Source organism: Xyrauchen texanus, chromosome 48, assembly GCF_025860055.1.
Source record: "Xyrauchen texanus isolate HMW12.3.18 chromosome 48, RBS_HiC_50CHRs, whole genome shotgun sequence".
Lineage (NCBI taxonomy): Eukaryota > Metazoa > Chordata > Actinopteri > Cypriniformes > Catostomidae > Xyrauchen > Xyrauchen texanus.
This window is the reverse complement of record NC_068323.1, coordinates 3161351-3185208: the sequence shown is the minus strand read 5'-3', so window position 1 is coordinate 3185208 and position 23858 is coordinate 3161351. Positions and strand designations below refer to the sequence as shown.

The 23858-nt window shown below is 37.1% G+C and overlaps 2 protein-coding genes across 2 annotated transcripts in view; one reads left to right on the top strand and one right to left on the bottom strand.

Annotated features, from left to right (window-relative positions):
• Positions 1–23858, bottom strand: part of LOC127639469 (uncharacterized) — an 808968-nt gene that overhangs the window by 605118 nt on the left and 179992 nt on the right. The window lies entirely within an intron of this gene.
• The window catches only part of LOC127639747 (SLAM family member 5-like), a 101868-nt gene continuing 95870 nt past the window's right edge, over positions 17861–23858 (top strand). The window contains exon 1 of the mRNA XM_052121954.1: positions 17861–17974. Coding sequence (XP_051977914.1) covers positions 17923–17974 — 52 coding nt within the window. The 5' untranslated portion in view covers positions 17861–17922. The remainder of the gene's footprint in view (positions 17975–23858) is intronic.

The window sequence follows — 23858 nt, the reverse complement described above, 5'->3', positions numbered from 1 at the left end:
TACTACTTTATTAAAGCAAGCCAAATCTAGTAACCATAGCAAACAGTCAGTAACAAACTGATGAACAGATTGGGCTACTATAGCACAGAGAGAGCATTAATAATACATTATTAAGGTAATACATATTTGGGTTTCATGCAATCTTATTTATCTTTATTTACAGCTAGCAGATGTTTTATTTTATGGCCAACTTTCCCTTCTGCAACCAGACAGGTTTAGTCAGAAAAAACAATCCTTACCTCACTTAAGTTGATTGAAGCACATTGGGTCCAGCATCCTCTGTTAGTTGTCAAGTGCAGTCGTTCAATGTCCGCTTGCAATGCAAAATGAAGTTTGGTCTGGCCATCTTGATATGTTTGTTTGTTTGAATTGAATTTCCAAAATGATCAGAGGTAAATTGTTCTGGTCTGACTCAGTTCATTTACATTTATGCATTTGGCAGACACTTTTATACAAAGCGACTTACAGTGCACTTATTACAGGGACAATCCCCCCGGAGCAACCTGGAGTTAAGTGTCTTGCTCAAGGACAAAATGGTGGTGGGGGTGGGGATTGAACCAGCAACCTTCTGATTACAAGTTCAGTGCTTTAGCCCACTACACCACCACCACTCCAGTTCATTGTTGGTTGGATGAAAACAATTCAAACTTATTGGCTGTTTTAAACGGAGTCGTGTGGAAATCCAAACTGGATTTATAGCAGCGCATTTCACCTGTACTTGAGTTTCAGTTCATGAAGATCAGTTACTTCCTCGCTTTTAGCGTAGATGTATGTAACCCCCTAAATCTTTTTATTACAAAAGAGGAACATACAGTATCTTCAGGAGTGAGGACTTTGGTATGTCAATCATAAACATAATTACTGTAAAATACTGCTCATTTTTATTATTTGTTATGCTTATTACATCTGTTCATTTCTCAAAGCCCATGAATAAAGTAGCTTTTCTAGCTTTTCTTCATCACCCTAGCTCTGTAACCAGAGGAATCTCAAACTCAATATTGATAATCAACCCAAAATATATAAACATTGCACTCTCTTGCCCACATAAGTCTGAAATCTGAAATGTTTTGCATGCACACTATACTTAGGTACCCCCTAAAAAAATTAGAACTGAGACTTGAACCCTTCCCATTATAAATTGACCCTAAAAGTTGAACTTTGAGCAATCTTGAGCATGACATGAGGACTTTAGTTCTAAGTCTAAGGAACAAGAATGTGCAGAATGTTTATATATGTGCATGTACATTATAATGTGTTCTAGAGATCAGTTGTTGGATCATCCTGAGCCGAGATATTGAGGTTTCCTTAAACATCTGTATAACCAAAATGTGCCATGTGCAATGAAACAAAGATGGTAACTGTGGTAAAACAAAGTAATATAAAATATGTGTGGTCAATACATAGAGGTAATCACTCAAAAAAATTATGAAAATTAAAAAAGGTCAAGCAACTAATTTTATAATTATTTGACCACTTCAGATGTTTTGACCCTTAAAGTCGGCATGAAATCGAACTTGTGACTGACTTTACTTCCAATTGTGACATATTTCCAAGTGAAACTTGTACGATGGGGATTTTAGTTATGATTGGATTTAGGAAATTAGCGTTACATAGCGAAACAGAGTTTAAGAAAGTTTCTCTATAGCAACACATTGTCTCAGTGTAGCTGAAGTGCTGTCAATCATAATCCATCACAATATTTGGTAATAAAATCATTAAAGCAAAAGTGCACCATCCAGTGAATATAATTTCTGAATGCTATTCTAAGATGCGGGTTGGCGCTGGCAGCATGAGGGGGAGATACACAATATTAGGCAGGTGGTTTTAATGTTGTGGCTGATCAGTGTATGAGAAGTTTCTCTGTCAACTCTATAGAAACAAACTGTTTCAGTGTGGCTGAAGTGCTGTCAATCATAATTCATCACAACATCATTAAAGCATTCAATTCCTTTTTAACAGCAAAAATAACAATGTGTAATTTGTAGGACTGCCCCCTGATAGTCAACCAAATCTTTGTCCATGAGAAGAGTCTTGGTCAACCAAGTTTTGATTGGTCGGATGGTTGCAAAAAAAAACACATAAAAACGATGAACATTATTAGCACTGGTTGGACTCTAGATGCTACTATGGGGTAATTTTCATTGAACAGGGTTAACGTTAAACCTAATAAAGCAAGACACCTTGATTTAAAACTTTTAACTTTATTTTTTATTTAATTAAAAAAACAACATTGGGGCGCACTGAAGTGGGTTTCGCCCAGAGCGCCAAACAAGCTAGAAACGCTACTGAGCATGTCAGATGTGTGCATAGGCGCTTTTCTGTCATCTGTTCTTAAAAATATAATAAGGTGTTTCTTCAAATGCATGTAATATTCATTTGATAATAATAGCCTAATTAATATAATTTCATACATGAGAAAACAGGCCAAATATTGTCTTGACATCATCAAAGGCATCAGCTATTGTCAATCACTCTGACCATCATCGATCCCTGAGATTCATCTGGCGGAACAACCCTAATGTGCATTTCTCAAACAGCATCAAAACACACAGAGAATACAAACACTGAACTCAACCCCAATCTATAATCAATTAAAAACAACTTTATTTAATCTTACATGCGTAATGATATTTCAGCTGCTGACCTTCTGTATGACACAACTCTCAGAAAGAAAATGTTTTAATGTTAAATGTCAAATTATAATGAATTTATAAACTGCCTTCAAAATTTACAATGCAATAAACATGTTTAATTATTGTGTTTAATTATTACACCTTATCACTCTCTCTTCCAGAACAACTATTCAATATTTTTGTTGTTGAAGTTTTTTCCAGCTGTTAAAATAATATTTACATATCTGATGTTCTGCTTGTTCATAAATATATTTGATGTTCAGTATTCAATGCAGTGAGGACATTCACCTGTTTTAATATCATAATTTCTCCTGTATTTCTCTCTTCTGTGTGCTGTCGATACAGGTGAAGTAAGGACAGTGTTCATGATGATGGAAAAATCTGTCCCTCTAATCACTAGTGATGATCATATAAAGACAGATGAAGTGGAGACAGTGTTCATGATGAAGGAAAAATCTGTACCTGTAATCACTAATGATGATCATTTAAAGACAGATGAAGTGGAGACAGTGTTCATGATGGATGAAAAATCTGTCCCTCTAATCACTAATGATGATCATATAAAGACAGATGAAGTGGAGACAGTGTTCATGATGGAGGAAAAATCTGTCCCTCTAATCACTAATGATGATCATATAAAGACAGATGAAGTGGAGACAGTGTTCATGATGAAGGGAGAATCTGTCCCTCTAATCACTGATGATGCTCATATAAAGACAGATGAAGTGAATGTGTATCATGAAGACACTCTCATAGCTAAAATCAGAAGAGGAAAGATCAAACATTTTAAAAATGAATTCAGAAAGAGACTGAAGCTGAATCATCAGACTGGATCTCTCATCATCAGAGACATCAGACACACAGACTCTGGAGTTTATAAACTGAAGATCATCAACAGCACTGGAGAGATCACATATAAAACAATAGTTTTCACTGTTAGAGGTGAGTAGATCAACTCTTTTAAAGTAATAATTATCAGATTTAGATCAAAAATGTGCAGGACTCCCCAAGTCACATGATGCAATTTTATTTCTATAACACCAATTCACGAACAACGTGGCTGCAGACCTGTCCAGGAACCGGCAACTGCGTGCCCATTGCACAGATCACCTCAGCCTAGCTTGGAGGTGTCTGTCATGACTACGAAGCACCTGGAGACTTGCTGCTGGGGGACACCCGCCCACAGAAATGCAAGGTCTGTTCAAGGGCTGAAGAAATGCAGAGAGAAACTGTCAAGAGTGTGCTAGAATGAGCTAGTCATTGAGTTAGTTGAGTATGCGGATGCCTACTTCCCTTAACGGAGAAAGAGCTTCCTCTGCGATCTTCGTGAAAACATGAGGAGACAGGGACAGTCTGAAGGGGAGGACCTTGTACTGATTTGCCCGACAGCTGAACATGAGCCGTATGAAGGGTCTGTGTCGAGGTAAAATTGAGACGTGGAAGTATTCGTCCTTCAGGTCTACCGCCGCAAACCAATCTTGATGCCGAATGCACGTTAAGATGTGCTTCTGTGTGAGCATCTTGAACGGGAGTCTGTGCAAACCCCGGTTCAGAACTTGCAGGTCCAGGATTGGCCGCAACTAACCGCCTTTCTTGGGTACAATGAAGTAGGGGCTGTAGAACCTGGAGGGACAGGCTCCATCACGCCTTTCTTTAGAAGGACCGTGATTTCCGTGTGCAGGACGGTGTCTTTCTCAACTTTCACTGCCATGAAGTGGACGCCATGGAACCAGGGCGGTTGCCTGGCGAACTGAATCGCATAGTCGATTCGGATGGTCCTGTATCACCCAGTGCGACGGATTGGAAAGCGGTAGCCACGCATCCAAACTCTGGGCTTGGGGCACTAAGGGGACAATCGTATCGGACGTAACTAAGGGTGGGCCTTGCGGCGGGGAGTGAGTAGGGAAGGCCGTGTCGGGGAGCATGGTTCTAACCCGAGGCGGCTGCACTGAGGTAGTCCTCGAAGCAATTACCTTGCTCTATGTACCCGGTGTGGAGCACGTTGGCGGCGGAGGAGGGCCACTGAAGCTATCCTCGGGACTTGTTGCAACCGGCTGGCCGGGATGAGGGTGTGTAAGAAGAGGCCGGATGCATGAAGGCGTTGCCCGGTCGGCGTGGAGGTGGCGGGTGCGGGCACTGAGTGTGTGGCCCAAGGAGAGAGGGAACTGCTCTTTCTTAGACAATCTGGGTACCACAGCCCTTGCGGGATGCGGCAAATGAAAAGAAAAAGGGGAACGAAAGATTCTCCTCCTGGCCCTCCACCGGGGGAGGGAGTGGTCTGGATACCAGCTCCCAAGCAGACGTCTTCCTCTTTTGGCGGCCTATCTCAGGGACACTTGGGAGCTCTCTTGGGGGTTTTGGTGCCAGGTTGTGAGGCAGTGGGCACCATCTTCCTGTGGGGGGCTCGACACAGAGGACTTACCTCAGGTTGTGCTGGAGCCTTTTGGGCTTTCATCGCCGCAGGGGAATGCCCTTGGCGAACAGATGGGGTACGCACTCTTCTGCCGCACCGGGGCAAGTTGTGCTTTATGACATCTGTCTGCTATTTCACCACTGAGAACTGCTGGAGGAAGTCCTTGACAGTGTCGCTGAAAAGGCTGACCTGGGCACATTCAGGAATCAAGCCTTATCAGATTACCTCATCGCGACCAAGTTCAGCCACAGGTGGCGCTCTTGGACCACGAGAGTGGACAACGTCTGCCCGAGTGCCCGCTCTGTGACCTTCGTCGCCCAGAGGGTGAGGTCAGTCACCGAGCACAGCTCCTGCAGCACATCGGGATTGGAACTACCCTTTTACAGTTCTTTTAGTGCCTTGACCTGGTGGACTTGCAGGAGGGCCATGGCATGCAGGGCAGAGTAGGCCTTGCCAGTAGCACTGTAGGCTTTAGTCATCAGGGAAGGGAGTGCACAAGTGCACCGCAGCCGCTGTGTCCACTTGGGGAATCGCAACATTACCATGGGCCGCCCCGCCGTCGACGGTAGTGAGAGGGGACGAGCTGAGCGATCGGGTTCGGACAATTAAAGGTGTCTCCAATGATTGCGTCAGCTCATCGTGCACTTCCGGGAAGAAAGGCAAGTGTTTGGGGGTGGGTGGAGGGTTCCAGTGCAGTCCAACACTGGCGGCAGCCCGGGCAAGCATATCGGTCAGTTCCGCATCAGCCATAGTCTGGGCCAGCACACACGATGGCGCCAGCCCGGTCAAGTCCTCAATGTCTGACATCACCAAGGCTCTCTCCGATGCAGCGATCGACATCTCGTCCGGCTCACGAGCTCCGGAAGAGATACTAGGCTGGTGCTGAGGCATACCTGTCTCATCCCAGAGCTGGACAGGTGCAAACGAGCATACCGAGGAGTGGGTGGTCCGTGGGGATTTACCCGGCGGAACCGTACCCACTGGAGTCCCCAAATCGCCTTCAGCCTCAACCACAGCGGCCTCGTACACATAGGTAGAAGAGCCCGCGAGGGGGACAGCTGAAGTGGCTTTCCCTCAGAAGAAGGAAAGCCGCGACTGCAACGTTTCCATGGTCATGTTCTCGCAGTGAGGACATGAACCATCCGTGAATGCTTCCTCAACCTGACATTGGCCTAGGCACGTGAGGCAGTGTTCTTGACTGCCAGAGGCGGAGAGGTAACAACCACATCCAGGAACTGCACAGAGACGGAAAGGCATCTTTTAAAAAGACGTTCAATGTCACTGTGCTGCTCTAATAGAGGAAATATTCTCTTTAGAGGAATATATTTTAAAGTGTTGTTGAAGCACCCAAGGGCGTAGTCTGCAGCAGAGTGCAGAGAAAGCCGTTGGAACATGCTGTATATATCCAAAAGCAAACACTTCTTGAAGAGTGACTATTATGCGAGCCGCTCTCTTTATACCTGTATGTCCTGGGGAGTGGCATGCAAATTCTACTCGCCAATTTTCATTGGCCTTTTCTCAAAGACTTGGGAGGTGTCTCGGGCTCTCGAGAGCGACCCCTAGTGTCACTACATCAACACAACGTCGAGTGTGTGACAGAAGGGGAACATCATTTCTGTTCAGATTGTTTATTGAGATCATTTGATCAATTACTACAGCAGATATTTCATTACAGTTGCTTAAATTCAGTATTTGTAATTGATTTCAGAGGTGAATTCTGAAACTCAGAGTGAACAAACAGTATTTTATAATGTTCAGTGTTTGATTTATGAACTTTATCAACTTAGGATGTGATTTTACACCAACATCTGAATATCTGTGTGAATATTGTAGAATTTAAATGTAGACTGTAAGTGACATGAGGGATAATAATCTCAGTTTAATGTTTCCTGATGTTACTGACAGTGTCTGAGTAACTGTGATTGTTTGTTCTCCAGATAAATTGATCTCAAAGATGGTAAAAAGGAAAATTCTGTTGATCTATTCAGTGGTGTTCCTGAAATCCAGAAAAATGCTGATGTAGAGCTGAGATTTAAAAACACTGTCATAGCTGACAAAAAACAAAAGGACAAAACGATCTCATTACATCAGGATTCTCATGATGAGGATTTCAGAGGAAAACTGAAGGTGGACCAACTGACTGGACCTCTCTCCATCATAAAGAGCATAACAGATCAATTTGGAGTTAATGAACTGATCACCAGCAGCACAGCAACTGCAAACCAGATGTTTAATATGTCTGTCATTGGTGAGTAACTCAAGTTTACAGTGTAGTAAATATCATATTTAAATGAGTTTAGTATCCTGAAGTTTCCTAACTTTACATTAAATTAAACTTAATTTTAATTGCGATACATTCTTATAATCAAGGGCTGAAGGAAGGATCTAAAAATGTTTGACTCATGAATATTAATTATCTGATGTAATATTTGCTCATTAGTTATAGTAGATTAGTGTTCACTGCAGTCAGTGTCAGTAATCATGGGAGATTCTGTCACTTTAAACGCTGATAATACTGAAATACAGAGAGATGATTCAGTGGATTAATAATGATTTACAGTCATCGCTGACATCACTACTTTTAACAATTAAGATTCATTTAATGTTGCTTTGCATTACAGTCAAATTAAATGTCTAAGCTGTTAGTTATATTAATAGTTTATTTGCCCTTCTCAGTGTTCTGTGTATGTTGTGTTAATTCAGTTTGTTTAAAACATGTAAAAGTGAAAATCAGCTCATTTCTCATGTTTATTGCTCACGGATATAAAATGAACAGCTTGAATATTTGATCAGAATAAGAGTTCAACACAATACAGCTCTGCAGATAGATTAGTCTCGTTTTTCATTAACAACATTAACATTCTCCCAAACGTTTGACAATTTATGACAACTTTGCTCTCGCACGTATACAAGCAACAAATAATGAATTTATCCCACAGCCACCAACTGAACAGAAAGACTCAACGTGTTTTAAAAGAGTCCATGTGACTAATGCATCAAAGTCCAAGTCTTCTGCAGGCATACGATAGGTTTTATTGAGAAATAACCTGAAATGAAAGTTATTGTTGTGTGAAAATCTTAACGTCAGTTGATGTTCATGAGCATCATGAGAGAAGTTCATTCACAGTGATTTGCACATTTACATGAGAACTTGATTAACAACACAAGTTTTCACAATTCAAGACAATACAGAAACAATTTATATGAATTATGATGAAGTGTTTCATAACAATACAAATATCTCAAATTACCCAATAGTGTCATGATGAACATCATGGAGGACTAAAAACATACAAGACCTCACAAAGACTGTAAACATCCTGCAGTAATTAGAATTAGAAAAAAATTTGCAGGACCCCCCCGAATCACATGATGCACTTTTATTTCTGTCACTCTTTTGATACAAAAATGTAAATTGTTGGTGAATATTTACATGACAGATTTCCCTCAATACATCAGAAAAGATTCATTGGTACAAACGTTTGAATGATTTGTGCAGGAGAGCTCAATGCAGGACAGTTTTCACTGTGGGAAATATTCACTTTAAGAGAGAATGTTCCATTGAAAACATCATTTATTAAACATGATTACTGATCATTTATTAAACAAGATTACTGATCATTAATTAAACATGATTACTGTTCATTAATTAAACATGATTACTGATCATTAATTAAACATGATTACTGTTCATTAATTAAACATGATTACTGATCATTAATTAAACATGATTACTGTTCATTTATTAAACACGATTACTGATCATTAATTAAACATGATTACTGTTCATTAATTAAACATGATTACTGATCATTAATTAAACATGATTACTGTTCATTAATTAAACATGATTACTGATCATTAATTAAACATGATTACTGATCATTTATTAAACATGATTACTGATCATTAATTAAACACGATTACTGTTCATTAATTAAACATGATTACTGATCATTAATTAAACATGATTACTGATCATTTATTAAACACGATTACAGATCATTAATTAAACACGATTACTTTTCATTAATTAAACACGATTACTGATCATTAATTAAACATGATTACTGTTCATTTATTAAACATGATTACTGTTCATTTATTAAACACGATTACTGTTCATTTATTAAACACGATTACTGATCATTAATTAAACATGATTACTGTTCATTTATTAAACACGATTACTGATCATTAATTAAACATGATTACTGTTCATTAATTAAACATGATTACTGTTCATTTATTAAACACGATTACTGATCATTAATTAAACACGATTACTTTTCATTAATTAAACACGATTACTGATCATTAATTAAACATGATTACTGTTCATTTATTAAACATGATTACTGTTCATTTATTAAACACGATTACTGTTCATTTATTAAACACGATTACTGTTCATTAATTAAACACGATTACTGTTCATTAATTAAACACGATTACTGTTCATTACTTAAACACGATTACTGATCATTAATTAAACACGATTACTGTTCATTAATTAAACACGATTACTGATCATTAATTAAACACGATTACTGATCATTTATTAAACATGACTACTGATCATTTATTAAACATGAGTACTGTTCATTAATTAAACATGATTACTGTTCATTTATTAAACACGATTACTGATCATTAATTAAACACGATTACTGTTCATTTATTAAACACGATTACTGTTCATTAATTAAACACGATTACTGATCATTAATTAAACACGATTACTGATCATTTATTAAACATGATTACTGATCATTTATTAAACATGAGTACTGTTCATTAATTAAACATGATTACTGATCATTTATGATTACTGTTCAGATTGTTTATTGAGATGATTTGATCAATTACTCCAGCAGATATTTCATTACAGCTGCTTAAATTCAGTATTTGTGATTTTATGTGTGAATCATCAAACTGAAACTCCGAGTGAACAAACAGAAGTTTATAATGTTCAGTGTTTTATTTATTGACTATCAACTTAAGATTTTACACCAACATCTGAATATCTGTGAATATTGTAGAAATGAAATGTAGACTGTAAGTGACATGAGGGATAATAATCTCAGTTTAATGTGTCCTGATGTTACTGACAGTGTCTGAGTAACTGTGATTGTTTGTTCTGCAGGTGAAGAAGTGATCAGAAACACAATACCGGTAATGAAGGGATTTCCTGTCTCTCTATCCAGTGGTGTTCCAGAACTAGGCCTACAGATAGATGCTGATTTAAAGCTGAGTTTTGAAAACACTGACATAGCTGACAAAAAACAAAAGGAGAAAATTACCTCATTACGTCAGGATGCTCATGATGGGAAATTCAGAGGAAGACTGAAGGTGGAAAAACAGACTGAATCTCTCACCACCACAGACAGCAAAGAAAATGTACACCAGATGTTCATTGTTCCTGTCCTTGGTGAGTAACTCAAGTTTTCAGTGCAGTAATTATCATATTTAAATGAGATTAATGTCCTGAAGTTTCCTCAGCTCATATTAAATGAAACTTAATTTTACGATTCATTCTTGTAATCGGGGGTGAAAGAACGATCTGAAAACTGAGACACATTGTAAAGCTCAAATGTTTGACTCATGAATATTAATTATCTGATGTTTGCTCATTAGTTATAGTAGATTAGTGTTCACTGCAGTCAGTGTCAGGAATCATGGGAGATTCTGTCACTTTAAACGCTGATAATACTGAAATACAGAGAGATGATTCAGTGGATTAATAATGATTTACAGTCATCGCTGACATCACTACTTTTAACAATTAAGATTCATTTAATGTTGCTTTGCATTACAGTCAAATTAAATGTCTAAGCTGTTAGTTATATTAATAGTTTATTTGCCCTTCTCAATGTTCTGTGTATGTTGTGTTAATTCAGTTTGTTTAAAACATGTAAAAGTGAAAATCAGCTCATTTCTCATGTTTATTGCTCACGGATATAAAATGAACAGCTTGAATATTTGATCAGAATAAGAGTTCAACACAATACAGCTCTGCAGATAGATTAGTCTCGTTTTTTCATTAACAACATTAACATTCTCCAAACGTTTGACAATTTATTACAACTTTGCTCTTGCACGTATACAAGCAACAAATAATGAATTTATCCGACAGCCACCAACTGAACAGAAAGACTCAACGTGTTTTAAAAGAGTCCATGTGACTAATGCATCATAGTCCAAGTCTTCTGCAGGCATACGATAGGTTTATTAAGAAATGGACTAAAGACAAAAAACATACAAGACCTCACAAAGACTGTAAACATCCTGCAGTTATTAGAATTAGGATTATTTTCACATTTATCGGACCAGAAGTGAGAAATTCAAATTCAGTTTCCCAGCAAAAGAGATCCAGAGTCTCAGAGCAGATATCTGATGTGTCTTTTAGTGACGGATCAATGAGTTTAACATTTAAAATAACTTTCCTAAAGTCTCCGTTGATTTGTGTCTGTTTTGTTCATTCTGAATGTTTCTGTGATTTCCATCATGTTTACTGAACTCTTTTTCATTGAGTAGCTACAGCATTACACAATGTGTTGTCTTTATTTTCACCTTCTGTTTTTTTTTTTTTCCAGCCCCTTGCAGATCTGGGACGCATGTGAATGAGTCTGATGATGAAGAGAATGAGTCGGATGTTTTCATTAATATTGAGGCTGATGATGGAGTGAATGAGATGGATGGTTTGTTGAATAACGACGAGTCTACTGGTGGAGTGAATGAGATGGATGGTTTGTTTAATAACAAGTCTACTGGTGGAGTGAATAAGTCTGATGGTTTGTTGAATAACAAGTCTACTGATGGAGTGAATAAGTCTGATATTTTGTTGAATAACAAGTCTACTGATGGAGTGAATGAGATGGATGGTTTGTTGAATAACGAGTCTACTGGTGGAGTGAATGAGATGGATGGTTTGGTGAATAACGAGTCTACTGGTGGAGTGAATGAGTCTGATATTTTGTTGAATAACGAGTCTACTGGTGGAGTGAATGAGATGGATGGTTTGTTGAATAACGAGTCTACTGATGGAGTGAATGAGTCTGATGGTTTGTTGAATAACGAGTCTACTGATGGAGTGAATGAGTCTGATGGTTTGTTGAATAACGAGTCTACTGATGGAGTTAATGAGTCTGATGGTTTGTTGAATAACGAGTCTACTGATGGAGTGAATGAGTCTGATGGTTTGTTGAATAACGAGTCTACTGATGGAGTGAATGAGTCTGATGGTTTGTTGAATAACGAGTCTACTGATGGAGTGAATGAGTCTGATGGTTTGTTGAATAACGAGTCTACTGATGGAGTGAATGAGATGGATGGTTTGTTGAATAACAAGTCTACTGGTGGAGTGAATGAGTCTGATGGTTTGTTGAATAACGAGTCTACTGGTGGAGTGAATGAGTCTGATGGTTTGTTGAATAACGAGTCTGCTGATGGAGTGAATGAGATGGATGGTTTGTTGAATAACAAGTCTACTGGTGGAGTGAATGAGTCTGATGGTTTGTTGAATAACGAGTCTACTGATGGAGTGAATGAGTCTGATGGTTTGTTGAATAACGAGTCTACTGATGGAGTGAATGAGTCTGATGGTTTGTTGAATAACGAGTCTACTGATGGAGTGAATGAGTCTGATGGTTTGTTGAATAACGAGTCTACTGATGGAGTGAATGAGATGGATGGTTTGTTGAATAACAAGTCTACTGGTGGAGTGAATGAGTCTGATGGTTTGTTGAATAACGAGTCTGCTGATGGAGTGAATGAGATGGATGGTTTATTGAATAACGAGTCTACTGATGGAGTGAATGAGTCTGATGGTTTGTTGAATAACGAGTCTACTGATGGAGTGAATGAGTCTGATGGTTTGTTGAATAACGAGTCTGCTGATGGAGTGAATGAGTCTGATGGTTTGATGAATACTGAGTCTACTGATGGAGTGAATGAGTCTGATGGTTTGTTGAATAACGAGTCTACTGATGGAGTGAATGAGTCTGATGGTTTGTTGAATAACGAGTCTACTGATGGAGTGAATGAGTCTGATGGTTTGTTGAATAACGAGTCTACTGATGGAGTGAATGAGTCTGATGGTTTGATGAATACTGAGTCTACTGATGGAGTGAATGAGTCTGATGGTTTGTTGAATAACGAGTCTACTGATGGAGTGAATGAGTCTGATGGTTTGTTGAATAACGAGTCTACTGATGGAGTGAATGAGTCTGATGGTTTGTTGAATAACGAGTCTGCTGATGGAGTGAATGAGTCTGATGGTTTGTTGAATAACGAGTCTGCTGATGGAGTGAATGAGTCTGATGGTTTGTTGAATAACGAGTCTGCTGATGGAGTGAATGAGTCTGATGGTTTGTTGAATAACGAGTCTGCTGATGGAGTGAATGAGTCTGATGGTTTGATGAATACTGAGTCTACTGATGGAGTGAATGAGTCTGATGGTTTGTTGAATAACGAGTCTGCTGATGGAGTGAATGAGTCTGATGGTTTGTTGAATAACGAGTCTACTGATGGAGTGAATGAGTCTGATGGTTTGTTGAATAACGAGTCTACTGATGGAGTGAATGAGTCTGATGGTTTGTTGAATAACGAGTCTACTGATGGAGTGAATGAGTCTGATGGTTTGTTGAATAACGAGTCTACTGATGAAGTGAATGAGTCTGATGGTTTGTTGAATAACGAGTCTGCTGATGGAGTGAATGAGATGGATGGTTTGATGAATAACGAGTCTGCTGATGGAGTGAATGAGATGGATGGTTTGATGAATAACCAGTCTGCTGATGGAGTGAATAAGATGGATGGTTTGTTGAATAACGAGTCTACTGATGAAGAGAATGAGTCTGATGTTTTAATTAATATCAAGGCTGATGATGGAGTGAATGAGTCTGATGGTTTGATGAATAAGCAGCTGATGATGATGGAGTGAATGAGAAACAGGTCACAATTTCTGTTTAAATTAAAGAGACTCTCTTCACTGGTGTAAATCACTGTTACATCATCAACATTAAAATTCCATCTACAAAAACTCTCATTTTAATGAATCTCGATAAATTTGTCCTGTAAAATGAGAGATTAACATACGCTGACTGTAAAAAGTGTCTTTGGTTTCCGATGAACCATTTTCAATTTGTTTTAGCCATTCACACATATTAATAATCAAATCCTGCTCAATGATATACAGTTTTTATCATTTTAATTGTATACATGTACAATAACGTTTGACTCTCATATCTTGTGTAGACTGCATGCTTTAAATATCTAATATTATAAAATCCACATATACAACATCAGTTTTCCTCAAAGTATTGTGTTTTTATTAATCTGACACCACTAACAGGTTCATGTTTAGTTTTAGGTCAGTGTATTTTAACACTCATGTCCAGTGACTTACACATTGAGTTATTATGCTTTTATTAAAGACATTATCAAACCGCAAGTTTATATTCTTTTAGTCTTTTTATTTCACTTTGCAATGTGCTTTAATAGTTTTAATAGTTTTTAATATTGAGTGTTTTTGTGAAGTCTGAGATTGTGAATTTTCTGTTTTATAGGCCTATACGGTTTGAATATTTCTGCTCTAAACTGTGATTAACTCTTTTACTTCTGTATTAAAAGCTGTTCTGATGTGAAATACATACAAGCTTTTTTTAACTTCAGATTCAATGAATCCTGCCAAATATGCATGTATGTTAATCTATATTATGACCAAAAAAAATAAAAAAGATCAATGTATGCATGTTGTCTAAGTGTTTGTTCATGTGTGTTTTATTTGAGAGAGAGAGAGAGAGAGAGAGAGAGAGAGAGAGAGAGAGAGAGAGAGTACTTGAACACTCAGTGATTTACAGTTTGTCTAATGATTTAACACATTTCTCCAAACCGTCAAAACAATTCACACAGCCGACGAAACGGACACTTAATTTTGCAGAACAATTCAATTTCACTGAATGATGAAGTACTGTATTATTTTCTGATGATGCATTTATTCAAACTAAATACATTAGTTCTGAATATATTAATAATTTTAGTTCAAACTCTTTGTGTGTCTCAAAGAGACTGTGATTCATTACATTTTGTTAGTAAAATGATCCGATCTTCACTATGGACAGGTGCAGAAAACCAATTACATTACCACTCGTAAATACCGTAACCTTATTTCTTAAAGCACAGTGACTTACCGCTTTCCAGTTCCCCATTCGACGGCGATTCACCAGATCTCACCATTTAGATAAAAATTCACATCAAAAGTTCGATTTCGTTTGCTATAGTTCCCTGAATCTTCTCCCCCACAGATTTCACCATAGCAAACATTTCTGTTGAGGGAAAAAAAGGAATTAAACCAAATTAAACGTCAAAATCCCAGCGCTAGATTCTGAGGCAAAAACGGAGAAAATGCGGGTGTCGTTATGCAGATCACAAACTGACCAATGAGAACAGCTTCACTCACCTCGCGACAACACAAAACCAAAACAGCGGGAGTTGCTATGGAGATGCGCGTTTCAAGAAATCCCAGAAGGATGGAGCCGAGCCTCACAGTTGAAATGGAGTACAGAAAAGATAAGAAGATTTTTTTTTTATTAAATATTATTTTCAAGACTCATTCCAAGACCCAATCGGGCCAGTGCAGCTCGGTCAGGAAAATGTATCTTGTTTTTTTAATTCGTGCTAATTTAAATATTCAAGCAATTTTAAAGCATTTAAGCGCAATACCACGAGAAGGAAGCTCAAATCAGTATTTGCACACTGACAGGCTTCTGTGTGTCCTCTCATATCTCTGAGAGAGGAACGATTTGAATATTTGCCGTGTTATTGAGCAAATACAAATACACACAAGTTATGTAAAAATAATCCCACTTTGTCAAGTGAGATTATTTTCTCCGTTTTTGCCTCAGAATCTAGCGCTGGGATTTTGAGTTTTACTTTGGTTTAATTCCTTTTTTTTCCCTCAACAGAAATGTTTGCTATGGTGAAATGTGTGGGGAGAAGATTCAGGGAAGTATAGCAAAAGAAATCGAAATTTTGATGTGAATTTGTATCTAAATGGTGAGATCTGGTGAAGCGCCGTCGAATGGGGAACTGTATTCACGTAAACACAGTCGGTTATGTCTTAAGTGAACGTAAACAGTTGGGATATTCAGATGTGTATTAATACATTGGATCCGTGCATCAGGCCTTAAAGTGACAGCAGCCTTATATACTGTGTGCACAATTATTAGGCAAGTGAGTATTCTGATCGTATTATTTCCATGCACATTTTCCAACTCCAAACCATAAACTTAAATGCTTATTGGATTCAATCATTTTCAGGTGGTATGTATTTGTGTAATTAAATATTGGTGTGGCGGAAGTGACACTTTATATCAAGGTGTAATAATTATTAGGCAGCTCTCATTAAATCTCAGGAGATTTAAATGACACTGAAAAGTATAATATTGTAAAAAGCTTTTCAGACGGATGCAACACTCTTAAAATAGCTAAACTATTGAGGCGTGACCACCAGACAATCAAACGTTTTGTTGTGAATAGTCAACTGGTTAACGCATAGAGAAGAAAAAGCACAAAATAACTGCAAAAGACTTAAGAATAATTAAATGTGAAGCTACCAGGAACACATTATCCTCCAATGCCACCATATTCCAGAACTGCAACCTACCTGACATATCCAGAAGTACAAGGTGTCAAGAGACATGGCCAAGGTCAAGAAGGCTGAAACACGACCAGCACTGAATATATTCACAAGCTGAAGCGTAAAGATTGGGCAAAGAAATACATGAAGACAGATTTTTCAAAGGCTTTATCGACCGATGAAATGAGAGTGACTCTTGATGGACAGGATGGATGGGCCCGTGGCTGGATCACTAATAGATGGGTAGTTTTGATGTTTCACGGTCAATACTGCTCATGGATCCAGAGCTTGAGCTCGGCCCACTAAATGAGATAACAAAAACAGGGGTGTGCTGGGGCCTGAAGACAAAAATTAATCACATGACAGAATGAGACTTTTAGTGTGAAATTGAAAACAGCCTGAGATTAATTCATAACACTCCAAATCAAAGATGTATATGTTATAAATGTTTATTTTTAATTTGTCCATTAATTCTCTTTCATCACTATAAATAACAAATAATTAAATAGTAAATTGTATTTATTCTTTAATAATGTGGGGTTTGTCAGTGGAGTTAATTTAACAGATAAACACACTAGATTCACATTCTAACTATATTTTCTGGATCAACAAAACCAAATTTGTAAACTTTTATTATGCTCTGGACAAGACACAACAAATTTTTAGTTTATCTTATTTTGTTTCTTCAAGAACTCATATTAAATACACATTCAAACATGTTAATTTACTTTGCAATGGGATTGTAACAGTCTAAAGAGGAATGGACTGAAGTTTAATGATATAAATGAACTTAAAACAAACATAAACAGGTTATAATTAGTCGACTAAGGATAGGTCATTGCAAGCTAAATAAAACTCTACATATCATAGGAAAACGTCCTACAGGTTTACGTGATGAATGTCAGGAGGAGACAGTTTAACACATCTTTATGTCCTGCAGGAGATATTCACAAGAAAGGGAAGAGATGAAGGAACATTCCAGGAGAATGGATATACGACATTATTAAAAGTATAATAGATTGTGGAAATAACGATCAAGAAAGGAAATATTTGATTCATTTCATAAGGAGGATGAATCTAATTAATAAGGACAGTTAAAGAAAGACAGTAGGTGGCAGTAATGCAACAATTTGGATGCCAACTGCTGTAAACCACCAAAGAAGAAAAAAAGAGGAAGAGGAGGAAGAAGAAAAGAAGTTTCATGAGCTGTTTATTTGAGATTGTTCGGCGCTTTGATGAAGAAAATGTTGGACGTGACTTTCTGTTTGTGCTTTTGGAGTCTGTTTGGTAAGTTATAAATCTGTTTTTCTGTCTTTTAGTACAGCGTGATTAACTCCAACTAATGACAGCATTTACTTGTCTTTAACATGATCAATCAATCAATACTACTGTCTATGATTTGAGACAGTTTCAGTTGATTTCAAGTGTTCAGTGAGGTTCAGGTCTGGACTTTGTGCTGTTGCATTAAGATTTGTTTTTACTGGAATTACTGGAATAGATAAAGCTGTAAATTACAAGAGGGTGTTCACATACTTTTGATCATATAGTGCATTTACTGAAATCATGAATGACACAGACAGAACACCAAATACCTTCATCAAACTCATTGTGTGAAAATGTCTCATTATACATTCAAATGAAAGAGTTGTGTTGCATGGATGAATTGTTCAATGATATGAAATGATTTCCAGTGTCTCTCTTAGTAACTGTCTCTGTTTGTTCTGCAGGTGTGTTTGGTGTTGAGACAGATGTTTCAGTGTCAGTGATGGAGGGAGATTCTGTCACTCTAAAGAATGATGATACTGAGAAATGATGGGGTCACGTGGAAGTTTGGACAAATTCTCATTGCTGAAATCAACAGAAATAATAAGATCAAGTTATTTGAGAATGTTGTTGATGGGAGATTCAGAGGCAGAATAGAGCTGGATAATCAGACTGGATCTCTCATCATCACAAACATCAGAACTACAGACTCTGGACAATATAAATTAACCACCACCAGCAAAGAGACCCCACTGAAAATATTCACTCTTACTGTCTATGGTGAGTAGAGAAAACTTGGCTTGTTTGATATACATGCATCTTTTCACACATTAATCTCTTGGTCCAAATATTATGAAATGGTGTGATTTTAACTTTGTGATCTGTAATAAATGTAATTAATGATGTTTGTTTCTCAACATTTGAATTAATTTTAAATATGAATGAACTGACATATAAAACAACCCTCATATTGTCTGTAAATTATTTTACTCATTAATAATCTGACAGATTTTTGATTAGAGGTTGACCAATAGTGGATATTACAGATACAAATAACCAATTAAAAATGTAGCAAATTTATTTGTTAAAAATGTTTTTTTTTTAAGAATGTTAAAAACATCTTACCTTAATGTGAGTCCAAATTAAAATCATAGGGGCAACCAAAATTATTGTTCTAACCATTCAAACCGCTAATATTTGGGCCATTCCTTCAATTCTGTCCTTTAAACTTTTGAAAAATGAAATATTTAAAAGTATCTTTAACATTTCCCTTTAATTATGAAACAAAGACTTTATAAATCAAACCGGTCGAGCTTCAGTAAATGTCTTGAACATTTCAGATGTTCGTCCGTTTAAATCGGCATCATCAGGATGGAAAATCACAGGTAGATTTGGATGATTTATCCACTAAATGGTCTGTTAATGAAATCTAGCAAACATGTCTGTAAACATATATTGATGATTTCATGTTAACAGAAATATATTGACATTTTCCTGAAATCTTCCCATAATGGAGTGGATGTGTTATGCTTGACCACACATGACCAACACCACAAAATAACTAAAACAGAAGAGTTACACACTTCAAATAACTCCAAACAGTTTTGCTGAATGTCTGATGTCCACCTCCAGTGTGAGAGATGTCAGAACATACAGTATATATATATAGTAGGAGAGGCATTTATTGTAAATAATTATAATGTCCATAAAGGGGAATAATAAAGAGTCCAAAATTTGTTTGTTTTCTTTCAGAAAGTGAAAGAGGAGGATGATGTGGTGTACGCAGGTGTCGCCGTGAGACGTTGATCAAACTCTCTGAGGTTCAGTTTCTTCATAAATGATGATTAAACACAGTAACTCTCCCTGCTGAAAACACCAGACTATGATGTGTTTGGGACACTGTTATCCACATAATCTCAACTATCTTATCTAGTCTGTTTTGATGATTGCATTAACATGTATACAATATGCAATGATCTAAAAATGACAATGTGTAATCAATGTAATGTGAATAACTGCATTATGAATGTTATTCAATATGTTAGATCATTATTCATTTATTGATTTAATTATCATTTACTGAGTTTAATAATCAAAGTGCAAATAAATGGAAAAATGCAACTTAACTTCTCTTACAGTCTCTCTCTGTGTCTCTTTCTGTGAATTGTTTTACTGAGTCAGACAGTGCACGATTTGATGAAGGCAATTTTGTGGAAATGGGAGTGTTGGAATGAATTGAGGAGCAATTGTAATTTTTAGGCATTTTAGGTGTTTTATGACATTACATCATCACACAAACACAAACCCACTCAAATATACACATTATTAGTTTTAATGTGAAGTTTTGAATTCGCAACAAAGACTCAGACTAAATTAAAAACTTTGAATGTGTGTCGGAAGAAAGTAGTTCCTCTCATAAAAGTGTTTTAGTGTCGATAATCAGAAAATGTCTTGAGATAAACCCTGAATGATGTCTTAAACTGTGGAAACTGCAGTATAAGCCGAATAATTGACTCCGGCCCTTTAAATTATTTAAATATAATGCACACCTGATGTGTAACGGTACATTACCCCCTCAGGTGTGCATTATTTTAAAAAATTCAACGGGCCGGAGTCAATTATTCCTTAATATACATAATAATGAAACCCCGAGTTACTAATACAGTCATGACATCATTCATCAATACAGTCAGCAGTCGAGTATCTGAATATCATTTAACAATCATACACTTCATTAATTGCACTAAATCAATTAAAGTGCTTCCGGAAAGTATTCACAGCCCTTATTTTTTTCCACATTTGTTATCCATCCATCCATCCATCTTCAACCGCTAATCCGAAGTCGGGTTGTGGGGTAGTAGTTCCAGCAGGGAGCCCCAAACTTCCCTATCCCCTTCCTGCTCCAGGTGGTCAGTTAGGAGCACCTTCTCCCCTCGTGGTCGGCGGCCTTTCCTCCGCTTCCAGGGCTGCTCCATTGGGGTGGATGGTAGTGGTGAGAACTCTACTACGGCGTATCCCACCTCCTTCCCGGGAGTAAAGCACCAGTGTAACCAGTGTAAAGCAGTTCAATGGAAAGGAGGCGAGAACCGGCTTGATGATATAAATTATAGTTTTAATGAAAAATGTAAACATAAGACACAGACACACACACATGACAGTCAGCTGACGTAAACAATCTCTCTCTCTCGCACCTCCTCCCGCAGTCAGCCTTTATCCCTCTCAGAGGCTTGATTAGCCTGATAAGGGACTGGGTGTGTAGAATCACGACCCGGCCCACCCTCTGCCCTGTCACAGTTGGTTTTTCACGTAAAAATATTTTTCAAATGTATCTACACATATAATAAGTAGATATTCATATTGTTTACATATTTTGTGTATCTGGACAGCATGTATGATTCATTAAAATACAATATACTGTGCAGGACACCTGATGTTAAGGGTTATGAAACTAGTTGACTATGCAGGAAGCCATAAAAGCAGTAAAGAAATGCTTGTGTTCATGCTTTTACACTACACTGACCATGTCTTTCATAACATTCTTGACAGAAGACAATCTAATAAAGATAAATGACATCCCTTACTCACATACTCATCAGATCATTCACAATCAATACACTATACAAGTAATCAGTTTTAATCAAGTCAAAAAGTCATGTTATATTTCAAGTAATGCAAAGTTCATTTAGAGCTGTGTGACCATGTCACTCAAGTTCATACTAAATCATAAATGTAAAAATGTTCATAAACAAGCACTTTCTGTGTATAGATGAGGCAGGAGCAGCAGTAAGGCTACCTTAAATATAAAAATAAATAAATATGTAAAGAATCTCCCATGATTACTGACACTGACTGGAGTAAACACAATCTACTATAACTAATGAGCAAATATTACATCAGCTAATTAATATTCACGAGTCAAACATTTGAGCTTTACAATGTGTCTCAGTTTTCACATCGTTCCTTTGCCCCTGATTACAAGAATGAATCGTAATCGTAGTTCCTCTGCTGCTGTTGATCTTCAGTTCAGAATCTCCAGATTGATCCGGTCTGATGTCTCTGATGGTGAGAGATCCAGTCTGTTGTTCCACCTTCAGTCTCCTGAATTTTCCACCAAGAGCATCTTCACGTAATGAGATCGTTTTGCTGTTTTGTTTTTTTGTCAGCTATAACAGTGTTTTTAAATGTCCACTATACATCAGCATCTTTATTTCAGTAACATCACTGTATAGATCGACAGAATCTCTGTATGATAAGGTGCAATAATTAAATAATTAAACACAATAATTTAGCACGTTTATTGCATTGTGAATTTTTGAGGCAGTTTATGCATTCATTATAATTTGACATTTAACATTTTCTTAGAGTTGTGTCATACAGAAGATCAGCAGCTGAAATATACTATTCTAACAGTCCTCAACAGTTCCCTACAATTTTAACTTTCTTTTCTAATGATAAAAGGCAAATATAAATAATAATTTTATTACATACTGTTTGCAAATATCCAGATATCTCGTTTAAACAGATGTAATTAACAAACCTCACAAAAATCCTGTTGAGCGTTCATCTAATATCTTCCTCTGAAGCGTGTATTCTATCATCCAGAATCAAAAGTTCAGGATCAGGATTAAATGTTCCTCTGATTCACAAATCATGATGGTCACTCCGTGACAATCCAAGCAGGTGATCCAGGCTGTTTAAACTGTCAGGTTATTGCTGGAGCTGCTCGAATACAGAAGTATCTTTCGGTAAGTATCGCTTTACGTGTGTAATAAGTAAATGTCTTATTCACTATGCACTGTATGTACAATTAGTTTGATTCTGTAATATTTGACTAAATGTGGTTGTTAGTGTGCACATCTCATCCATGGTTGCTGGAGTACTGTTTTTCCTTCTTTCTAATATATTTTAGCAATTTTATGTTTATGTTATTTACAGTATTAAATTGTGTGATGTATTGTAACGGCCGAACTGCTCTCTGGATATCGGCATCGGACATTAAAAGACTCATATCTGTTGATCACTAGTCTTAGTCTTGATGAGATTGGTCAGAAATTACAACTTTTATCTGGGAACTGTAGTCAATAATGTTTTTTTTCCTCAATTACTTACCATCCAAATGCCACAAGCATAAATGCAGCAAAAGTAATACAGGAACCATATTCTCCCACAGTACGTCCAAATTAGTAAGTAAAAACATGCAAATTAATTTTGTGTATTAATGTCAGTCTCAGACGCACGTCACAGATCACACAGTTCATTCACTGACTGTATGATGCATATTACACATCTAAATGGAAAAGAGTCACTGGTGTGCTGTTTGACAAATATCAAATATCAGTTTGAATTAATTCACCACTTATCAGCAAATGTTGTATAATGTTTAAAGTGAAAGACAGACTGTGAGCATGTACGGTGCATAATAAACCCTTTACACAGAAACTACACACGCATACTAACCACATACATCCATTAATAGACACACTTTGAGGATTGAAGCTGTTTGTCCACCCAACAGATCAAACCACTTCATTTACTCACTGACCCAAACAGAGCTCAATAAACCACAGCAGGTTTCTCATTGACTGACGCAGATTCAGCAGATGGAAATGACTTCAATAAATCAGATGATTTGTAGAAAGAATACCAACTTTAATTTGTAAAGAATAATAAATAAAAATGAAATGATGAATACTGAAAATGAATGCAATAATACTGAAAATAAATGTTAAGCAGATATATCTTAAGGATATATTCAAGGACTAAGTCCTGGAATAAACCGAACAACACAAAGTCTTGTCTTTGACTAATGAATGAAGTAAATGGAAAAAAGTTCAAATACAGAGAGGAGTCGAGATGAGGTCTCAAAGTTAGAGTTCAGATGTGAAGGGCTAAAGGGTTGAGATGTTAG